General features: G+C 44.8%; 1 protein-coding gene across 1 annotated transcript; it reads left to right on the plus strand.

Moving 5' to 3' along the window:
* The first annotated feature begins 424 nt into the window (after window positions 1–424).
* Window positions 425–22,379, plus strand: LOC132899947 (E3 ubiquitin-protein ligase TRIM39-like). The gene is made up of 7 exons (XM_060942008.1): window positions 425–485; window positions 3,416–3,972; window positions 4,134–4,229; window positions 4,350–4,583; window positions 4,680–4,818; window positions 4,921–4,956; window positions 21,829–22,379. Exons 1-7 carry the CDS (start codon window positions 425–427, stop codon window positions 22,371–22,373), a joined length of 1,668 nt encoding a protein of 555 aa, XP_060797991.1. The 3' UTR covers window positions 22,374–22,379.
* Window positions 22,380–23,039: the final 660 nt, after the last annotated feature.

Raw genomic sequence — 23,039 nt, forward strand, 5'->3', positions numbered from 1 at the left:
CAAAACTAAACTGATTCCAGCATGAACACTGAAATACAAGTTAAAATACAATTATACTTTATACTGTGTGTGTGTGTGTGTGTGTGTGTGTGTGTTGGAAGTCCAGAGGTGATCACTGGGTGAAACATAAACACTTATAGAAACAGATCAGTCAGTGAGAATCTGTGAATGATCCAGTTCCTGAGCTGAGAGTTGTGAGAATGATCAGTGAAATCCTGTGTTTATTACAATCTAATGAAGATGAGAATGTTTACGTGTGTTTTATATCACAGTCTAAATGCTTCCAGTGTCATTGCTGATGTTTAACACTGTAGACAGGCCTGTGGAGTCAAACAGACTAATCAGTAACACGTCATACTGTTACATGTGTGAACTGAATGATGTGATTTCTGACTGAAAAGGTTCAAAACACAGGAGGAAGAAAATGGCTGAATCTTCATCACCAGCAAAAGACAGAAGGAGAAGCATGGGAGAACCACTTTCATGTAAGTTAAACAGCTCATACATGATTTTTTATGTTTATTAAATAGTTATGCAGTGGTAAGTTACTATTTCTGTCGTAACAACTAATTCACAGGGACTTGTACTGCATGGTGGATGAGCATCATTTAATGAAGGACTATTGTGAAATTTTGGCTGAAATGAAGGGTTATAGAAATGAGTTCAGTGAATGGTTTCATTGTTTTTCTGGTGACTTTGTGCCACTTTTCATCTCACACTTGTGTTATAATGCAGGAACATCTTAGAAAGCCAGTTATTGATGCTGTAGATTGACATTGTGTATCTGTGGAGGATGTTTTAGATTTTATTAGCTGAATATTTAATTATATAAAGATATAATTCAATAATTAGATCCATAGTTAAATTTGTCAGAAAATAAACTGTCCTGGAGGAGGATTGTAACGCGAGACAGATCGTGGTCAGGAAACGGGCAACAGTCCAAGAACCAGGAATCAGAAAAACACAGGCGATATAAACACAAGGGCGGAACGGGGGAAAGCGGAAGGCAGAAAGGGTCAGACACAGGACTACAATCAGAATAATACCGCTCAGTAGTCTGACGGAATGCAGAGGCGATACTGTGAGAGGAACAAAACAAGCAAAGGAGTATCAATACTAGTGGTGTGTCGTTCACGAACGAACCGTTCTTTTTGAACGAGTCTTCGAAGTGAACGACTAGAACTAGTTCGCGCTGCCTCTCGTTCTCGGTTGTTCGCGAATCAGCAGTCTCTGCTCGCTGGCAGCAGGGCGGTCGCTGAATCTCGGTCGTTGGCGAATCAGCAGTCTCTGCTCGCTGGCAGCAGGGCGGTCGCTGAATCTCGGTCGTTGGCGAATCAGCAGGATCTGTTCAGTAGCAGAAGGGCGTCCAACTTGCATTTTGATCTGTGCAGAGCAGCGCCACTTTACTTCTTTAAGGGCTATCTGAGCCCTATTATCAGAGCGTTGACACATGCCAGGTCTTTAGTTTACAGTTTAGAGCTCTCACTCAGCAATACATTTCAGTTCACAGCGAACGAGCTCAGCAGTTCGCGAACGAACGAACAGCCAGCAGCCAGCCTGCCTGCTGCCATACTGGGCTGGGCGCATAGCAACGGTTTCCATGACTGTGATAAACAATGAAGAACGTGGCTCTGGAGATCGCGGCATACTGTGTTCGTTTTTTTAATGTTAATGCAATTTGTAATAAAGTGGTTTGTTCTTTGTAATGAGTGTTGCTGTTGAATATGAGCAAAATGGGTGTTACTTAATGGGTTTGAACAACTGCATGAAACAGTCTGCAAGGAGGTCTCTTGCTCGAACAGCTGGAAAAGGTCTCGCTAGACGTGACGTCAATCGAATGTTCGTGCATAACAACCGTTTCCATGTCCATGACCAGGCCAAACAATGAATGATCATGAATGCAGCAGAGAGACATCGCAGGCTACTGTTCGCTGAATACGATGACTTGTAAAGTTGTTTATTCTCTGAAATGAGCGTTGCTGTTAAATAAGCAATTTTTTTTTTTGCTTAATGGGTTTGAGAGAACAACTGCATAGCCGGCAGACCATGGCTCTACTAAAATAAATATAATAAATATAAAAACAGCTTTATTCTCATCTACATTTAATTAACTTTCAGAGCTTTGTTTATGTAGTCTTTTTCAGATAATGCTAGGATAATGTTTTTCTTCCATCTTTTTCTCAAGCACATTGTAATGTATGAAAATCTATTGTGGATGGCACCTCTGCCGCCTCTCGTTCACTCAAGATGAACTAAACTTCGGACGACAGCCATTGTTGTGCCGCTTTGGTGTGACGTCATCAAAATGAACGCGTGAACGAACTGAACGAACGAATTTCTTTGCTGAACTGACCGACATGAACGAACTGGCGGAAATGAATCGCCATGTCCCACCAATAATCAATACAAACGGAGACCGAATGGAACAGGTGATGGTGATGAGAACTCGGGGGAGCCGCTCAGAGGAAGTGGCTCCGGATTGGCTGACGGAGAGCACGTGGTAGTGACTGGGGCGAGGGGGATTGTGGGAAGTGGAGTCCTGAGTGCTGGGTGAGCCCGGAAGCGTGACACTTTCACAGTAAAGAGAAAAGATCGCTGTGTTTAAATCTCATGTTTGTCAGTAATTTAGGCACAACTGAATATCTATGAAACTAAATTAAAGTATATGATTATGGAATGTAATTGTTAATCAGAATCAGCACAAATACTCAGGATAAAATGGCTGTGATCAGGCTGCAATTTAATGGAACCTTACAACATTTTTAAAGCTAAACATGTATAATGTAAAACAATGTATGATAAAAAAAAAGATGAATACACAGTGAGGTACAAAAGTCTGAGACCACATTAAAAATATGGGAATCTGGACATGAACAAAGTTTGAATTTTTGCACATGTTCCACATTTAGAGTGACTACAGAATGAAAAAAGTGTGACCTTGTGAAAGAAAAAAGTGTTTTATTGTTGGAGTGTTGCGCTGATTCTGTATAAGAAGAATAAAGAACTCAAGCATGAACAGTTTTATGTAAAAATAATCAGCTCTGGGGTGATAACGACTTTGTCATTGATATTGATGATTATTAACGCAGGAGCTTCTGGGTTTTATTTCTGATGTAAGATCTACAGTACACTTGTAAATACCCTTGACTGTAAAATTCATGAAGGTATTCCACAAAAATATTTTTCCACAAACATTAAAATGACGCCCTGACAAGTGCCTTTAGACTTCAATTGTGAGTTTAGAATGAAAAGCCTTTTTGGTATCAGTTCAGAAAAATGTGGAGAAATTCTGGTGCGTGATTTTCACACCTACGCTACAGATGCAGTTGACTGAATAGAGACAAGGTTGAAACAAATTCCAGTATTTCTACACTATTTATAAACAATGTATAACATTATTTTCTCTCAACCCTAGTTTCTGGTGACTCCAGCAGCCTCCTGTCTGAAGAGCAGCTGCTGTGTTCGATCTGTCTGGATGTGTTCACTGATCCAGTCACCACTCCATGTGGACACAACTTCTGTAAGAGCTGCCTTACACAGTGCTGGGAGAAGAGTCAACACTGTCACTGTCCATTATGTAAAGAGAAATTCACCAAGAAACCTGAACTGAAGATTAATACAACACTGAGAGAGGTTGCAGATCTCTTCAAGAAGAAACGTGGTCCTGATAAACCTCAGGTTCTGTGTGATGCCTGCACTGGAGAGAAGCTGAAGGCCCTGAAATCCTGTCTGGATTGTTCTGCAAGTTTATGTAAAATTCATCTAGAGTTTCATAGTAATATGCCCAAACATAAAAAACACAAACTAATAAACCCTGTGGAGAACCTGGAGGACTACATATGCCAGAAACATGAGAGACCGCTGGAGCTGTTCTGTAGAGATGATCAGATGTGTGTGTGTCAGTCCTGCACTGAGACAGACCACAAGAATCACAACACTGTTCCTATAGAGGAGGAGAGCGGAGAGAGGAAGGTGAGAAACACTCATTAACATCAAATTTAGACATTATTATAGAAAATACAAATTAATTTATCCAGTGGTAGAGCAAACTGGAAATTTCTGAGATCAAATTCCAGGACAAAGGTACAAAAGTATTAAAAATATCAATTATTTATCTTCTGCTCTGTCCTCAGACTCAGTTGGGGAAAACACAGACAGACATGCAGCAGATGATTCAGGACCGACTGAAGAAGATCCAAGAGATCAAACACTCAGTCGAGCTCAGCAAAGTGTGTGGAAAATAGTTTATGTACTGTTTGCTTGAATCTGTAGAAATTAACGATCTGCAATAAAGATTAGTTCATTATTCAGTGTGATGTAAAGAAAGTGAAAATGTGTTGCTCCTTTAGAGAAGCACAGAGAAAGAGAAAGCAGACAGTGTTGAAGTCTTCACTGCTCTGATTCGCTCCATTGAGAGAAGTCAGGCTGAGCTGCTCAAGGTGATGGAGGAGAAGCAGAGAGCAGCAGAGAGGCAGGCTGAAGGACTCATTAAAGAGCTGGAGCAGGAAATCACTGTGCTAAAGAGGAGAGACACTGAGCTGGAACAGCTCTCACACACTGAGGAGCATCTCCACCTCCTACAGGTCAGTGTTCCTCTCTCTGCTCACTGGCAATGCAGAACATCACAGAACAACACTCACCATGCTGAGGGATTTCTCCTCTCTCCTGCTCTACTGTAGATTTACTCCTCCATGTGCAGCCCTCCACACACCAAGAACTGGACTGAGATCAGTATTAACACTGATCTGAGTGGGGACACTGTGAGGACAGCTCTGTCTCAGCTTCAGCAGACCCTGAATGAGAAGTTGACAGAAACAGGTGAGAAATTTTCAGAATGAACTTTTTTTGTGACATAAATCTAAAATGTGTTTTATACAAACCATCTGAAATCTAATGAAAGTGATGTTTTGTTGTAATTAGTTTCCACAGAACTGAAGAGGATTCAGCAGTATGCAGGTACAGTGAGGTTTCTGTTTCCTCTCATATTAAAATATACAGATCATCATTACACCACTGCATCACCAGACTTATTTTCATCTGTAGATCTCTCCAGCTAAAAGGAAGTCTTAATGTCTCTCATTATCCTCCTCACTACACTGTAAAAACGAAAATGTTGAGAAAACTCAAATTATCAAGGCAACATGATGCAATAGATTTTTGAATTGTCTCAACTTTTGACTACTGTCGTTGACTATTACTAGTTTTCAAGTTTAGACAAGAGTTCTGCAGACTTTAATTTTCTTGTTCACAATTTTGATAATCTTGTGAGGCTAACCATGAAATTCTTGCTTCAATAACATGTATTTCTATCTTCAACAAATACAGAAATTCCTGCTGAATAAATACACAATTCTTGATTCAGTGAGATAGAAATATTGCTTTATGAATCAATAAAAATGCATGCTGCTGTAATAAATAAATTAATATTTAAATAAAATGAAGTGCACAAAGCGTTAAGTTAGCCGACACTATGTTTATGCCTCTTGGTAAACATCGTGATGAACAGGACATGCATACATAAAATAATTGCCTGTCCAAGTGTATCTTGAAGTTCTAAATGAGCGCTAATCACAATGAACTAGACAAGTTTAAAATTGCACATACATTGAAATTTTAGGAGAGATGAAAGTGGAGCAAAGAAAAAAATCCTGAACTTTTGAAAGTCAAACTAAGATGGGGGGGGCAACGTCCCCCGAAAAAAATTTTAATAACATAGCACGCAAAACCCTGCATTCTAGTACTTATTTTCACTAAAACAAGTTCTAACTTTTAAGCCTTTTTCATGTACATTAATGATTAACCTGTCAAAAATATCAAATTTAATTCCCCTCGTAAATTTCAGGAGTGCATTTAGAAAACGCGGTGATTTTCCTGCTACACAGTTCATTACTTTGAAAAAAATCAGACAGTTGAAGGTAAAGTCAGCAAAATCCCAAAACAGTACTGTTAAAAAGTAAAGGTCTGTTAGAGTTTCTAAAGCTTTCAGGTTTCAGTGTTGGGGACATTGAGCCTCGTTCATCAATCTTTTAGTAGAGTTGTGCGTTTGCAGAAGCTAAAGTGAACTAAAAATTTCTAATTCATATTTATGCGAGTTGAAGCCAATTGTTTACATTAGTTAGTATTGTCTGTAAATTTAAACACACCAATGAATACCAAATTTCTCATGTAAATCAGGGGCGTACGGTGTGTGTGTGTGTCACACACTGACTGGCAGCCGAGTGCATTATGTAACAAAAAATAAATTACCATTGCTAGTTTTAGGTAGCTTAGAAACCGGCTCTTCCATTATTGCTGTTTCTTCCATGTTTTCTTGATGTTGTGTTCTAGAAACGGCACTAAAACTTGGCTTCAAAGCCACAAAATGTAACTTTGATGGAAAAAATATATAATAAATTGCTGAACTCACTTGACGTCGAAAGAAGGAGGAAAGTTTTGCTTGTTTTGACATGGCGAATTATTCACACAAGAGGAAATACTTGTAATTCGCAACTAAAAAGACTGCAGCTCCACTGGCAGCTTGAACATGCTTTCTAGTGCGATTGTGTTGCACAGAACGGTGTCAGTCCTGCGCGCGCCTTAGCTCGTGCACCTGAAGGCGCGCTAACGAGCTCGGCACGCGCGCCGTTATCAAAGAACACCTGTCTTTAATCAATGAACTGTGTTTGGGCTATTTAAGGACTGCGCCCATGCAAGGACGATGCGAAGTATTACGCCACGTCTAGGAACGCGAAAAATCCGAAAAATACATTTCTCCATTCGGGAAACTGGAGATTTTCAAGAGTTTTGTCAAATATCCGGATTTCCGGGTAAATCCGGAAGACTTTCATCTATATTTTAGTAACAAACTTGAACAGGCAAAACACTGGTTATGTGCCTCTTACAAATCTTGTAAAATGATCGAGACAAACGCATCCAAAAACATCTTGAATTACGTCGCACAACACGTGCATTTTTTCAAATGCGTTTAAAAGGTCTTTGAATCAAAGAATTAAATAATAAAAAATTATAAAGCTCCACCACCTCTTGGTAACTGCAGGGCTCGAAATTCTTTTTTTTTTTCCACCAGCCAGCCGGACTAGTTACCTTCCAAAGTAACCAGCCAAACAGAAAATCAACTAGCCAAAATTTGTTCATGTATGAATTTTACTTCTGTCAAAAATAACGCAAAAGAGAGTAGTTACCATTGTTCATGACTAATGTGCATTTATTTCAAGACCCGAATATTTTGATACTGTTGTTAAGTACATAAATGAGAACAACACAGAGCACCATAATATAATATCAACAAATAATAATATATTGGAAAACTTGGCAACTTGGTGTATGAGTATTGAAAACAAATATACTTACTATCATGACTATAGCACCCAAAATATGTCCAACATGCTTTGTAGTGCTGCTGCCTTTCGTGATGACAGGGTTTTTTTGCACACTTTACAAATTGGCATTTGCTGTTCCACGTCCTCCTTGCGATATCCAAAAAAATGCCAGATGACTGACCCCTTACTAGTTCTTTTAGGAACCAATTAGTCCGCTTCCCTTTTTAATTTGTCGCTGAAATTGACAGAGCTTACACGGTAGCCTATGGAACACCAGTGATTGCACGAACTGAGTCAGCGCTGTAAACCGAAACTAGAAAATCTTCCCGCAAGTTCCTTTCAGCACCTAGATGTCGCCCGGGATTGGTTGGAGAGTGTGTAACGTTATTGTTTTTTTTTTTTTTACCCTTAGGCAGCCTCTCACGTTACTGCCTGAGGGACAGGGAGAAAACCACCGGAAAAGGTTTTAAACAAATGCAACAAACATGAAACAAACGCAAGTCGGCAGATGACCATAAAATACTCGATAGTTTACAATATAATAATTTTATGTATCTCACACAGAATTTTCAGAGATATATTGAGTATATTCGATATATCGCACAGCCCTAGTATGAATCTTCGTTTCATATATATTTTTTATTTTCAACTAGCCAGCCAGGCTGGCTAGTGACAGGAATTACCCGCCAAATGACAAATTAAGTTGCCTCGGGCGACCGGACCATCGCGAATTTCGAGCCCTGAACTGACATCCAACAATACCAAAAATGTATATTTCACAGGCAAACTGGAGTTGCATGCTTAAAATGACTGCACATGCAAGATAGTGCATCCACCCAAGTTTTACTTGAGCACCAACAGCAAACATGAACAGTGGAAACACAGTATATGCACCACTTGTGAACTGGTAGCTGACATCTCCAAAAGTTTCATGAATCTTTGTTTCAGAGGCAGAGATCTGCATGCTTAAAATGACTAGCTCACAGCAATAGCTTTGTTTTGAGACCCCTTATGTGCTGTGAGCATTGAGAGCCAAGCTAAAAAAAAAAAGATAGTCTGAAGTGCTTCAAAGGTATACCTCATCTCCTTTGGATAATCAATGTTCATGGCATACAGAAGGCCAAAGAGGTATGCAAAGGCAGTGCTGAGGTCTGGTAGGTCATGGAGCACAATGGCCCTTTCCAACACAATTGCCATGTCTCGCACATTTGGTGAAACGGCAGCATCATTGTCTTCGAGGACAGTGAGGATGGCAACAGACCCACCTCTGAGCACTCGTTCTTCAGGGTCAGTGTCCTGAAGAGAAGTAACAAACATGATTGAGTGTTAAAGAAAACTGAAAGACAAAATGCATTTCTTCTTATTCCAACCTAAATTTTAGTAACATGCTACTGACCCTTGCCATTCAGCTTGTGGAAGTTTAAAAAAAAGCACATTGAATTACCTGTGTAGGAAATGTGCTATATAAATAAACTTGCTATTACTCACCGAACACTTCAAGAAGAATTTAGCTGTGTCATCCCGAACAAAAATAGGCAGGCCCCTCAATGCTGCTGTCTTTCGGTGAGACACAATGTCCGATGTCTAACAGTACCCAGTGGAAAACACACAAGCATATCAGTTAGTATAGTGCCAAAGTGAATTTATACAAAATGCAAAAGGAAAGAGGGAAAGAAATTCCACTGCAATCCTGCATTTATTTGTACTTTTACAAATCAGAAATACTGTGATCATTTTCTGTTTCAATTCAGAACATCAAAGCAAAGTACCATCAATTTTTGCTGATGCGTGTCCATCAAAGCATCTTTTATCTTTTCTGTCTCTCTGGAATGAAAAAAGTATATTCATGCTTTCCTAATAATCCTGGGCAAATATTTCATATTTTCAACAAAGGAAAGAGGCATGGGCGGTCACGTCTTCTTTGGCTACTGAACACAGCAAGTGCTCAAGGTTTGGCAGTTGAAAAGCATGACGGGTTATTTTCCCTCAACTTATGAATGCTTTTAGTTTCAGGCACATCACTTAGCTGTTCATCAAGGTTATCAAGGAGGTGTTCCATCTTCTGACCAAAGCCTGCCTTCCCTAGCCCGGTACAGTCGAAGCAGGCGAGGCACATATTTGTCAAGGGATGTAGTGAAAGTCCCCAGGAGGTCTTTGCTGGTGATTCGATTAAATTCTTCAGATATATGAATACAAACAATAAAATAATATAATTAATTGGACAATAATGATTCTGTTAGGTTTTTTTTTTTCTTAACAGAACATTCCTAGGAAGCTACAATACAATTACTCTATAAAAATGTATATAATTTAGTTTTGGCAAAAAAGTTTCATTGTTTCACTGGCATCCGTAAAGACAAATCCTAAGGACTAACAATTAATCTGACTATGACACATCAATAATAATAATAATAATAATCTCATCTCATCTCATTATCTCTAGCCGCTTTATCCTGTTCTACAGGGTCGCAGGCAAGCTGGAGCCTATCCCAGCTGACTACGGGCGAAAGGCGGGGTACACCCTGGACAAGTCGCCAGGTCATCACAGGGCTGACACATAGACACAGACAACCATTCACACTCACATTCACACCTACGGTCAATTTTAGAGTCACCAGTTAACCTAACCTGCATGTCTTTGGACTGTGGGGGAAACCGGAGCAACCGGAGGAAACCCACGCGGACACGGGGAGAACATGCAAACTGCACACAGAAAGGCCCTCGCCGGCCACGGGGCTCAAACCCAGGACCTTCTTGCTGTGAGGCGACAGCGCTAACCACTACACCACCGTGCCGCCATAATAATAATAATAATAATAATAATAATAAACAGGTTCAATTTATATAGCGCCTTTCTAGACAGAGAGAAAATAAATAAATAAATAAAAGTCCACTAAATAGGGGTCAGGATGTCATTCCAGTGGTGTAGCAACCACAGTCCCACCAAAAGGCGCACAAAAACAAGTCCCACACCGCCAGCACAGCCACCGTGACGCCCCAGCAACATGGCTTGAACACCACACCATGGATCCACAAAGCGAGCACAGAAGCACCGCCATGCAGAGCGCTGGTATGCCCTAAACCTATCTGTGAAGATTCTCAATCATCCAGGTCATAGTAAACTGTGGGTGGTAGAAAAGGGCAACTGGACTTGCTTGAAGATTCTTGAAAACGTTTCACCTCTCGTCCGAAAGGCTTCCTCAGTTCTCTCTGACTAATAGGGAGTATCAGATATTATCTGATACTCCCTATTAGTCAGACAGAACTGAGGAAGCCTTTCGGATGAGAGGTGAAACGTTTTCAAGAATCTTCAAGCAAATCCAGTTGCCCTTGTCTACCACCCACAGTATGTCCTAAACTGCCTGCACAACCGCCATGACGCCACCGAGCAACATCGCTCGGAACATCACGCCAAGCATTAAAGCATAGAGCGCTAGACAACCACGATGTTAAAATGAGCAACGAGCTCACTGCAGTCCATAGCTGGGAGCACAGGCATCACCCACAGCTAACCAAGGCCTGGAGGGAACCAACGTCCAAAACTGGGTCCGGAGCTACACCACAACCGGCGGACAAAACACTCAAATAAACAACAAACTACACAAACGCACAGAAAAAAGAAAAAAAATTGTTCCAATTTAAAAGTTGAATTAGGGGACATACTCCTTGGGAGGACAAATTCTATTATGAATTGTGGGGCTGATAGTGTAGTGAGTTGGAGTGTGTGGAGTGGCCTGTAGTGGAGTGGTAGGGCAGGGTATAGCAGGTTTTTTTTTAGAAAAATCTAGTATGAGGGCACTCACCATGGCGGGGGGAGATGGTGCAGGGGTGTCCCCCCCCCCCCTTCCGCCGTGCGAAGCCTTTGAAAAATTGATGCTACAATGGGACATTCTGAGGCTATCTGAGAGGGAAATTGTAACAAAATTGTTTGTCAACATTGAAAAAGAAAATAAAACTGTCACAAACGCTTAAATCAAATTCTAATACCTCAATTCAAATTACACAATACTAATTCCTCATGATTCAAATAGAAATTTATAATTCAAATGAATCAAATGTAAAGTATTAAACATTCACCAGAGAAATCTGTTGTTTTCTTATACTAGAATAAGGTAAAGTTAGTTGTTCAAAATGAAAAAAATAATTCCAGAGCAAAATTATTTTCTTTAAAAGGAAACTAAAAAAGTAAACACTCTAAATTTGGAATCCAACCCAAAATCACAAAGTTTGAAACCATGCAAAAAATGTAAGCGTGCTTGTGGCTTTCCCTAGGTGTGGGTGGAGCACAGAGGACGGCAGGACAGAGATCAGGTTCAACAAATCGTTTTATTGCTTCCACTTTTCAGGGAACACAATCGGTTTAAACCAGACACACACACACACACATCAGATGTCTAGTTCGGGAGAGATCTCCTCTGCTCTCGCTCTCCCTCCCTAAATAGGGCGCGGTCCCTGGGAAGACACACAAACACAGGTTAATTGCTCTCAGGTGAAGTGATTCTGCCACTTACCTTCCCTGACTCCGCCCTCCTGTCACAGACCGGTGCTTGACCACGCCCCCGCTGCCACATACCCCCACCGCCCGACTCAGGCCGGGCAGCCGTCCGGCCCGCAGCCGACTCCCCCCCCCCCCTGACGGGAGAGGAAGTCCGCCACGACCATCTGCGCCCCCGGCCTGTGGACCACCTTGAAATTAAAGGGTTGGAGTGCCAGATACCAACGGGTGATCCGCGCGTTGGCATCTTTCATGCGGTGGAGCCATTGGAGGGGCGCGTGGTCCGAACAGAGGGTGAAAGAGCGCCCCAGCAGGTAGTACCGGAGGGCGAGGACCGCCCATTTGATCGCCAGGCACTCCTTTTTGATCATGCTGTAGCGCCCCTCACGCACTGACAGCTTCCGGCTGATGTATAGGACCGGGCGATCCTCCCCCTCCACCTGCTGGGACAAAACGGCCCCCAGCCCTCTGTCCGACGCATCCGTCTGTAACATAAAAGGGAGAGAGAAGTCAGGGGAGTGTAAAAGTGGCCCCCCACACAGTGCAGCCTTTACCTCAGAGAAAGCCCGCTGGCACTGCTCCGTCCACTGGACCGGATCTGGCGCCCCCTTTTTAGTGAGGTCAGTCAGCGGGCTGGTGACGTCCGAATAATTAGGTATAAACCTACGATAGTAGCCAGCCAGCCCCAGGAACTGTCTCACCCCCTTTTTGGTCTTGGGCCTCGGGCAGGCCGCAATCGCTGCTGTCTTATTAATTTGGGGACGCACCTGCCCGTTGCCCAAGTGGAAGCCCAGATACCGTACTTCCACCCGCCCAATCGCACACTTCTTTGGGTTGGCTGTTAGTCCCGCCCGTCTCAGCGACCTAAGGACGGCCCTCAGGTGTTGCAGGTGCCGCTGCCAGTCGTTACTATAAACGATAATGTCGTCCAGGTAGGCGGCCGCATAGGTGGCGTGGGGCCGGAGGACCCGGTCCATCAGCCACTGAAACGTAGCGGGCGCCCCAAACAGCCCAAACGGAAGTGTGACGAACTGGTGTAAGCCGAACGGTGTGGAAAAGGCCGTTTTCTCCCGGGATAATGGAGTCAAGGGGATCTGCCAATATCCCTTCGTTAAATCCAGTGTCGAGTAAAAGCGAGCCGTGCCTAGTCGATCGAGCAGCTCATCAATACGAGGCATCGGGTACGCGTCGAATTTAGACACCGCGTTGACTTTTCTATAGTCCACACAGAACCGGACCGAGCCGTCGGCCTTGGGAACCAAGACCACCGGGCTGCTCCAGTCGCTGTGGGACTCCTCGACGATGCCCATTTCGAGCATGGCCTGAAGTTCTTCCCGAACCACCTTTTTTTTTGTGTTCGGGTAGTCTATAAGGGCGGCTACGCACTACCACCCCCGGGGGTGTCTCTATGTGGTGTTCTATGAGGTTAGTGCGACCGGGCAGGGGCGAGAACACATCCGAAAACTCGGCCTGCAACTGGGCGACCTCCGTGAGTTGGGTCGGGGAGAGGTGGTCTCCACAGGGGACCGGAGAGGTACGTGATGCCAAATCCCCTTTTTGAACCTCCGGCCCCAGCTCCGCCTTCTCCGGAACTACCGACACCAACGCCACGGGGACCTCCTCGTTCCAGAGTTTGAGCAGATTGAGGTGGTAAATCTGTAGCGCCCCACCCCTGTCTGTTTGCCTCACCTCATAGTCGACGTCCCCGACTCGCCGTGTGACCTCAAAGGGTCCTTGCCACTTGGCGATTAATTTGGAGCTCGACGTGGGCAAGAGTACGAGTACTTTATCTCCCGGTGTGAACTCTCTAAGGCGCGTACCCTTGTTGTACAGGCGGGCTTGCCGTTCCTGGGCCTGCCGCAAATTCTCCTGAGTTAGGTGGGTGAGCGTGTGGAGTTTTGCGCGCAGGTCCATAACGTACTGAATTTCATTCTTACTTTGTGAAGGTCCCTCCTCCCAATTTTCCCGCAGCACGTCCAGGATGCCGCGCGGCTTACGCCCATATAATAATTCGAACGGGGAGAACCCCGTGGAGGCTTGAGGGACCTCTCGCACTGAGAACAGCAAGGGTTCGAGCCACTTATCCCAATTACGTGCGTCCTCACTTACGAATTTCTTAATGATATTTTTGAGGGTGCGGTTGAACCGTTCTACTAAACCGTCCGTTTGTGGGTGATACACACTGGTGCGGATCGGCTTAATCCCCAATAACCCATACAGTTCGCGTAGTGTTCGTGACATAAACGTAGTGCCTTGATCAGTCAGAATCTCTTTCGGGATTCCAACTCGGGAGATGACGCGGAAGAGTGCCTCTGCAATACTGCGTGCTGAGATATTGCGCAGAGGCACTGCTTCCGGGTATCGCGTTGCATAGTCCACTAGAACTAATATAAAGCGGTACCCTCGTGCTGACCGATCTAATGGCCCGACGAGATCCATCCCAATTCTTTCAAACGGGGTCTCGATTAACGGTAGAGGGCGCAATGGCGCTTTTGGAATGGCCGCTGGATTTACTAACTGGCATTCGCGGCATGCCGTACACCACCTACGGACATCGCCGCGAATCCCCGGCCAATAGAATCGGGCCATTATTCGGGCTAGTGTTTTATCCTGCCCTAAGTGTCCAGCCATGGGATTAAAGTGAGCCGCCTGGAATACCAATTCCCGGCGGCTCTTTGGAATCAAAAGCTGCGTGACTCGCTCTTTAGTTTGAGTGTCCTGCGTCACTCGGTATAACCTATCCTTCATAATCGCGAAGTAGGGGAAGGATGGGGTGGCGTTCGGCGGGAGCGTTTGACCATCGATTACTCTCACTTGGTCAAACGCATGCCGCAGAGTCTCGTCTCGCGACTGCTCCAATGGGAAATCCGCGAGGGATTCCCCAATAGAGAGAGGAGGAGCCGGTGGCTCCTCACCCTGACGCGGAGATGACGTAGACGGCTCTGCGACAGCTGCTCCCGCCAAAACGACACCGGGACCTCCCCCTGTCAACTGGCAGGACCCACTCTCTACTAGGCGCGTCATTAAACCCCGAAATCCCAGCCAATCAGCCCCCAAAATTAACGAGTGGGTAAGGCGAGGATTAACCGCCGCCTTCACTATAAATTTTTCCCCTCTGAAAATAATATGGACCGACACCAAAGGGTAGCTGTGAACATCCCCGTGCACACACAAAACCTTCACCCCCTGTGCTCCCCCCAATGCCTCGTTTTGAACCAGGCTTTGGCGAATTGAGGTCTGATTACAACCAGAATCCACCAATGCCTGATATGTAGCCCCTTGGATACTCACCGGTATGCGATACGCTCCGGCCCGATCGAGGGCGGCCTCTGGCGCGTCGGGGATCCGAACCACCGCGCCCACTTCCATTGCTGTGCACTGCTGTTGAAGGTGGTCCGGTTCCCCGCAGCGCCAGCAAACCGGCCCGGGCTTCCCCTCTGCACCGGTGCTCTGGGGCTCACTCACCTGAGGTGGGGGAGAGACAGACACAGAAGGGAGAAACGGGAGGGCACCGCGGGTGCGGCGGGCCGGCAGGGGTGGTGCCGGCCCCCGCCTCCGCGGTGGGGGAATGGGGCGAGGACGGGACACAGAAGGAGGGGAGAGAGAGAGAGAAAGAGAAGAGGAGAGAAGAGATGTCGACATCTGCTGTCCTGCCGCCGAGACAGCCGCCAGATGATCCTCCGCCAGCTCGACTGCCTGATCCAGCGACGCCGGGCAGTGGCACTGGACCCACTCCGCGGCTCCTGCTGGTAAGCGGGCGATGAACTGTTCCAGTACCACCTGATCGACGATTCCCTCGGCGTCGCGATCTTCGGCCCTCAGCCACCGCCAGCAGGCGTCCCGGAGCTGCTGGCCGAACGCGAACGGGCTGCCGACTTCCTCCATCCGCAGCGCGCGGAAGCGCTGGCGCTGCTGCTCCGGCGTGCGCCCCACGCGCTGAAGGACAGCCCGGCGAAGGTCGGCGTAGGCCAGCCGGCGATCGGCGGGGAGCTGTAGTGCAGCCAGCTGCGCCTCTCCCGTCAGGAGGGGGAGGAGGCGCGCCGCGCGCTGCTCCATCGGCCACCCCGAGGCTTCAGCGACCTGCTCGAATAACGTGAAGAAAGCCTCGGGGTCATCCTGCGGGCCCATCTTAGTTAAGGTGAGGGGAGACGGGCCCGCGGCCGGAGCGCTGGTGGGCCCCGCCGACGCGAGGAGACGCCGGAACGCCTTGCGATCTTCTTGCTGGGCCAGCACCAGGGCATCGAAGCGCCGCTCTTGTTCCTTTCGGAGTGTGACGAGCGCCTGGTGCTGGCTTTGCTGAGCCGTGGCGAGGGCGTGGACCAGGTCGGTGAACGGGGAGGATTCCATGGGGCTGCTGGGTTGGTGCTCCATTTCCCGGGTTTCAGCACCACTGTGGCTTTCCCTAGGTGTGGGTGGAGCACAGAGGACGGCAGGACAGAGATCAGGTTCAACAAATCGTTTTATTGCTTCCACTTTTCAGGGAACACAATCGGTTTAAACCAGACACACACACATCAGATGTCTGGTTCGGGAGAGATCTCCTCTGCTCTCGCTCTCCCTCCCTAAATAGGGCGCGGTCCCTGGGAAGACACACAAACACAGGTTAATTGCTCTCAGGTGAAGTGATTCTGCCACTTACCTTCCCTGACTCCGCCCTCCTGTCACAGACCGGTGCTTGACCACGCCCCCGCTGCCACAGTGCTAAAAAAAATTATTATTATTTTTTTTATACACATATACACGCACACGAACTTTTCCTGGAACTTGGCCTTTTTCTCATTTTGCTTCTCCACTGAACACTCATACCCCTTTTCCACCAAATCAGTTCCAGGGCTGGTTCGGGGCCAGTGCTGGTGCTGGTTCACAACTCGTTCAACTTGCGAGCCAGCTGAGAACCAGTTTGCTTTTCCATAGCTCGGGGTGCTACGCGGAGCCACGTCATTACGTCACTGTATACGTCAGTTACGTCACTGCGTTTGTATAAACCTTGGCGCGAACATCGTAGCAACAACAACACGGAAAAGAAGCAGCAGCAGCAACAACAACAATAATAATGGATGACTTCGCGTTTGTACAGCTGCTGCTTCTCGCTGCTTAAAAATGGTGACCTTTTGCGATCTTGCTATTGTTGTTGGTCTTAACAACTCCGCCCCCCCCGCTGACATAAGTGGTTCTTTCCTCTGGCCCAGCAAAGAGTTGGTGCTAGCCTGGAACCAGTTTTTCTCACCCCAGAGCCAGTTCTTTATCAGTGAAAACAGAAAACCCGGTTCCAAACTAAGCACTGGCCCCGAACCAGCCCTAGAACTGCTTTGGTGTAAAAGGGGCATCAGTGCCTTCATCAGAGCAAGACATCTGTCTTTGTTCATCACGGATTCCGCGACGCCGCTGTCACAGCGCTGGGTTGGCGCGTCCTTCAATGAGCACGACAGCTTCAATGAGCTTCAATTGGCAGCACAGACTAATCCCTCGATTGTTGCGATCTCGCCATCGGAAACATCTTTATCCGCTTTGTGACAGAAAAAAGAAGTCATCTTCTTCTGTCCCGGACAGTCTTTGGCTTTCTTCCATTTCGTGCCGCTGGATGACATCTTTAAATGCCCAAGTGTCAACAAAAACAACTCACAAACTTCTTCTGTCCAAAGCTCCCATGCCGGTGGGTGAAACATCATTCAGTCTCGAGAAATCTCTCTCGACAAGTCAGCTGACCTTGTATGTAACCTATGTCAAATCTCGCGAGAGCAGCTGCAACAAGTAAACAACTAAACAACATGGCGCCTCGGTCTGGAAAAGGCCAATTCGGATCATTTTTGCACCATTTGATGGTGTATCTACTATGATTGGAATGGAGTCATTATAATGTATTTGATGATCAGACACATTGTCACGTGGTGTTGCTGGGATGTTTTCACGGAGAAAAGATCATTTTGAGAAAGACTGCATATTGTGCAGTAGCATATAAGTGCATGGCCTAAGTGTGACTTGGGGTTCAATCGGCATTTCGGTAAGAGGGCGCACACCAAGAGTAAGAGGTTGCAGCGCCCCTGTTCCCCGGTTTAGACGAAAGCATGGTATAGTATAGCTTGCCAATATAGCTTATAACAGATTGCGCATTTTGTCAGTTATAGACAATGTGGTAAAATCAGACCTACCCAATTACACACACACTGCATTAGGCATTTGAACAATAAAATTAGGAAATAAATGAGCACAATCTTACCTCCTCAAAGGAAAACAGCGCAGGCCATCTCTCCTGGACCTCGGATACCATAGGCTGCCCCTCTACTACCTCTCTCCGCCTAAGGGAAGATGTCAGCTCCAGCTTGTGCCGCATTATTGTCAGGTTCTTTTTCTTCTTCATTTCATCAACCAGAGCAACTCTTCAAGAGTAGAATCATCATGGTGTTGTGGATAATCTGGAACATGGTTGACCTCTCCATGTTTGGGCTTTTTCAGGGTGAACAGGCGGTCATCCTCATCTCCACCTTTTCTTTTCCTGTTCACATCCACCTCATTCCAGCCTGCCTGGTGCAGCTTTGACCTGTAGTTTCCAAGCTTGTACTGGATACTTGTTTTCCATCCTTCATAGCCTGTGATGCTACCTAGCTCCTTAAGAACCAGGGAAGAGGCAACTGATTGAAGTTCATCTTTGTCAGGGTAGCTTTTGATTTCAAAAATTGCCTGTGCAATTTTATCCAAAATGCCCATTTTATTGTCTCTTGTCACGTCAAGACCCTTCTTTGACTTTTCGTACATCTCCTTACCCTTACGCAATTTCAACTCAACATCATATGAGAACTTAGGGATCGGGAACGGAGAGAGATGCTCAGCAACATGCCTTAAATTGCTCTGGATAGAGTCTGAGCTAGACCTGAAATGCTCAGAGTGAACACTGGCTGTATCAAGAGCGGAGACTGAACCAATCGAATGGTCACTGGATTGGTTAAGTAGAGATGAATTACAGTCCCGCATAATATGCAGGACTGCATGCTCAGCTGGTAATTCAGACATTGTCAAGTTGCATAATGCATTGCCAAAATCTGGATCCTCAAACTGGAGTGAGAAATCACCTTCAAGTCCAAGTCTCTCTTTCAGTCCATCAATCAGTTCACTGACAGATTCTGCTACAGCAAGCTGTATTCGTCTGGCTTCTTTGGAGAAGACAACCACCCAAAGTAACAAAGTCTGAAAACAAGAGCAAAATAAAGAGCGGGAAATAGTCAGACTTGGTTCAAAAACATTTGACAAAATAAAGCCAAAGTCTTAGGTGATCACAGCCCAGAGTGATGTCTTCAAATTGCTTTCTTAATCTGAGCAGCAGCCAAAGTATTAATTTTATAATAAAAGCAATAGAACCTTAACACCTCAGTGAAGCTAGTATAAGAAAATGTTTAATATTTTAACCAGTTTTCAAAAGAATACATTAGTTTAATCTCCGATAATTAAGCAATTGCAGATACATGTATATGTATGAAAATATAGATGTTCGTGTTTTATAACTGATATGGTTCAGCATGAACTGAGAATGGGACATTTTCCCCCACATGCATGGACAGTTAAATGACTTAAATAAGACAGAATGTTCTGAGTAACTTAAATGGATTTCAATTTAAGCACAATTTTGAATAATGAAAACAATCCTACAAAATCTTAAAACTTGGACTATTTTTCCTCACATTTCACACATGAAAAGGTTAAATAAGATCTTTGTTGAATCGACCCTTTAGTGTAAACAGCTGGCACAAGGAAACATACCATTCTGAGTTGCTTTAATGGAGATACGATCGATACTTTAGATCGATACTTTAGATCAAGCTGCCCACCGCTAGCATTTCCATTCCTGCCGCAGCGTCCATTCGGGAGGCACTGGGAAGACTGTGCTCTTCTCCTGGGCCCAAGTCTAACCAACTTCGAAGCCCCTTCACTTTAATCAGCGAGTTTCCCACATGGCACTATAAACTGGCTTGGATCTGCAGAATTGTAACATTTCTGACTGACAAATCGCCCCGCGTTTGCGTTCACTGCACAGCTACTGCTAACTGCAGAACCAGGTCACCCCTCCCCCTCATCCCAGTGCTCATGGGCATCATTTCCTCCTCAAACAAAACTACACCATAATTCAATTACAATGCATTATAAACACACGCAGTGCGTTCCAACACATTAAAGTTAGCATAAAGTCGTGTTTGTGCAAGAATTCTTTTGAGGGTCACTAAGCTTGGAGTGCCGTCTGTAGTAGGGTTGCCACCATTCAGAAATGAAAATAAGGGACGCCCACCATGGCTCCTTGGGGCCATGACCACCACGGGCACGACTCCCATGGGGTGGGGTGCCCACAGCAGTGGTATGTTTTATTTTGTAGGTGTTTTTAGTAAAGGGGTAATCAAGAAAGCAATTACTCATACTTAAAGCTTGAAATGCTTTATTGCCAATTCTGTAAAAGTGTATAATGTACAAGTGGGCAACAATGAACTTTTAAAATATAATCTAAATATATTGAGAACTTAATATCACTGTAAATGTAAGTGCATAACTGTTCTTGGTGTAGGGACTCTCTTTGTGAACCTTGGGGACATTTTTACTTAGAGAGGAAAAAAGAGAACAAAAAACAACAAAAACACAACAAACATGTATGTCTGCTTATTCAAGAATGCAGAAAACAAGAAAGTGCAAAACATTACTCCTTCCCTCAACAGTCCTGAGTTCATCAGGAACTGTTGTGTTTCTCTTGTCTGTGGAGTAGACCGGATTTAAACAGTCAACAGATTTCCCTCACTTCTTTTTCCAAGTGTACTTCTTGTTTTCCTTGCTGCACTGAGTAACTCTTTGTCTTTCAAATTGCTGTTGTAAAACTCTGAACAGGACTGCTCAAAGTTTAGAGTGATCAGGAGCTCACTCCTTATGAACCCCATGGAGCACCTGTTCCTGCAGTCACTCCATTTGTTGGCCATTCTTGAAAATACCCTTTCCACATATCCAGTGGATGCTGAGATGCTCAAGATGTGGCTGATGACAGACAGCATGTGAGGCAGGTCAGCTACTTGAAAGAGAGCCACCCACCTGGCAGCCACACCTTTGGACTTCCATTCATCCTCAGCATCTTCTTTGAGCCTCTTCAGAATGGGCTTTGCTGTGGAGCATTCATCATAAAGTTCATCCATGTTGACTTTATGGATGAGGTTGAGCTTTGTGGTTACCCTCTCAACATCACTGAAGGTCAAGGTGCCATGGTGCAGAGAGAGAGGTAGACATTTTTAAAAGGCCCGGGTTTTTTGAGCAGCGCCGGTGTGTGTCTGTCCGTCTCTAGGCAACCGTGACAGCGCCACACGCAGTGACGCAGGCAGCCAGGCCCAGACGCACAGAGCGGGACACAGAGTGGAGGGGTTTGTGTCCTGGGTAGATCCCGCAACGGAGTATTTCCTGTTTTATTTTGTTCATTATTGTTAGATTTAGTGTTGATATGTGTGACACAGACATGTCTATTGGACATTTATGAAAATACGGAACAAATCGCATCCCGTATCGGTTCAATATGGGACACAAGATTTAATTGCCAAATAAAGGACGATTCTGTATTTTACGGGACGGGTGGCGACCCTAGTCTGTAGCCTCGCTAGCAATGTTAGCTTTGGTGGTCGGACAAAATGAACCCATATTTCGTTTGAAACAGTAAACTGCGCTTCACTGTTAAATCCCTAGTCTAGTAAAACAACACTTACCTGCTTAGCCAAATGTAAACGGTGGCAGTATTTTAAGAAACTCGCATCCACGGTGTCCCACAAGTTGAGTCGGAGTTCAAAATGTCCGACCAGCAAGTGACTCCCACAGCTCATGTGGCCACTACGGAGTTTCCATCAAGGGGCTAAACGGAACCTCTCTCTGCTCAGAAACCGGTGTTTACCTGTTATTAAAATGCGTGTTAAGATATGTAAATGCTACAAATGATCCTCACTACTGGATGATGATTTAATCTTTTTTACCTGCAAACTCACATCACACACTGTGTGTTTCTCTCAGTGGATGTGACTCTGGATCCTGATACAGCAAATCCCAGACTCATCCTGTCTGCTGGAAAACAAGTGACACATGGAGACAAGCGGCAGAAACTCACTGATACACCACAGAGGTTTAATCCGGGTCTCTGTGTTGTGGGAAAGCAGAGTTTCTCCTCAGGGAGATTTTATTATGAGGTGCAGGTCAGAGGGAAAACTGAGTGGGATTTAGGAGTTGTGCGAGAGAACATTAACAGGAAGGGAGGCATTACAGCGACTCCTCAGAATGGATTCTGGACTGTGAGACTGTGGAAGGAGAATCAGTACTGGGCTTGTGCTGATCCCCCTGTCCCCCTCACACTGAGAGAGAAGGTGGAGACGGTGGGGGTGTTTGTGGATTATGATGAGGGTCTGGTCTCCTTTTATGATGTGAAGTCCAGATCTCATATCTACTCTTTCACTGGTCAGTCTTTCACTCAGAAACTCTATCCATTCTTCAATCCTTGTTTAAATGATGGAGGTAAAAATTCAGCCCCACTGATCATCTCTCCTGTATTAAAGACTGAATGAATTTTCAACTCACAAATTTAATCATCTATTAAATGGTGAGAATAAATAGAAATATTTTAAATTTTCTGGTTAATTTTAGAAATACATATTCCCTTTTAAAATGCTGTACAGTGTATTTTAATACCTGGGTTACTTTTTTGCAGAAACAAATAATTTTACTCCTACTGTCTGTTTTTACACATTTTGATTGTGGAACTTTGTCATGACAAATCAAATATTAATAAAGATTATTTACAGTTCACACTGAGTTTTACTGCAGAATTTAATCTGATCAGTAAAATGTATGAAGTTCAGCTGCTGATGTCTGTGTAAATAAAACCAAACAAAACTGTTTCTCCTTCAAACCTCATCAAACATAAACAAACTTGTATTTTATGTCGAAATAAAAGTGTCAGGGTTTTTCTGTTCTTCAAAATAGAAACGAATGAAGAAATGAATCCTCAATCTGCACTAAATCCTTCCATCTGCTGGTACAAAGGTGAAATCACGTGGGCCATTTGGGCTCAAAATACTAAATTAAAACAAATATGTTAAATGTAGGATGGCAGAGGGAGTCTCATTAATAGCGGAGCTCCAGTGGTGCACCATACCTAAGAAAAAATGGTAAACCCATCGAGTCGATTTTTTTGTGGTTGTACCACCAGCAGTGGCATAGTCAGGATTTTT

The sequence above is a fragment of the Neoarius graeffei genome, chromosome 1 (assembly GCF_027579695.1).
Source record: "Neoarius graeffei isolate fNeoGra1 chromosome 1, fNeoGra1.pri, whole genome shotgun sequence".
Lineage (NCBI taxonomy): Eukaryota > Metazoa > Chordata > Actinopteri > Siluriformes > Ariidae > Neoarius > Neoarius graeffei.

Bases quoted from the DNA above. Each gene is read 5' to 3' on its own strand.
- LOC132899947 (XM_060942008.1), top strand. From the start codon at position 425: ATGGCTGAATCTTCATCACCAGCAAAAGACAGAAGGAGAAGCATGGGA. The intron at 486-3,415 runs GTAAGTTAAACA...TCTCAACCCTAG, and splicing joins CATGGGAGAACCACTTTCAT to TTTCTGGTGACTCCAGCAGC. The intron at 4,957-21,828 runs GTACAGTGAGGT...TGTTTCTCTCAG, and splicing joins GAGGATTCAGCAGTATGCAG to TGGATGTGACTCTGGATCCT.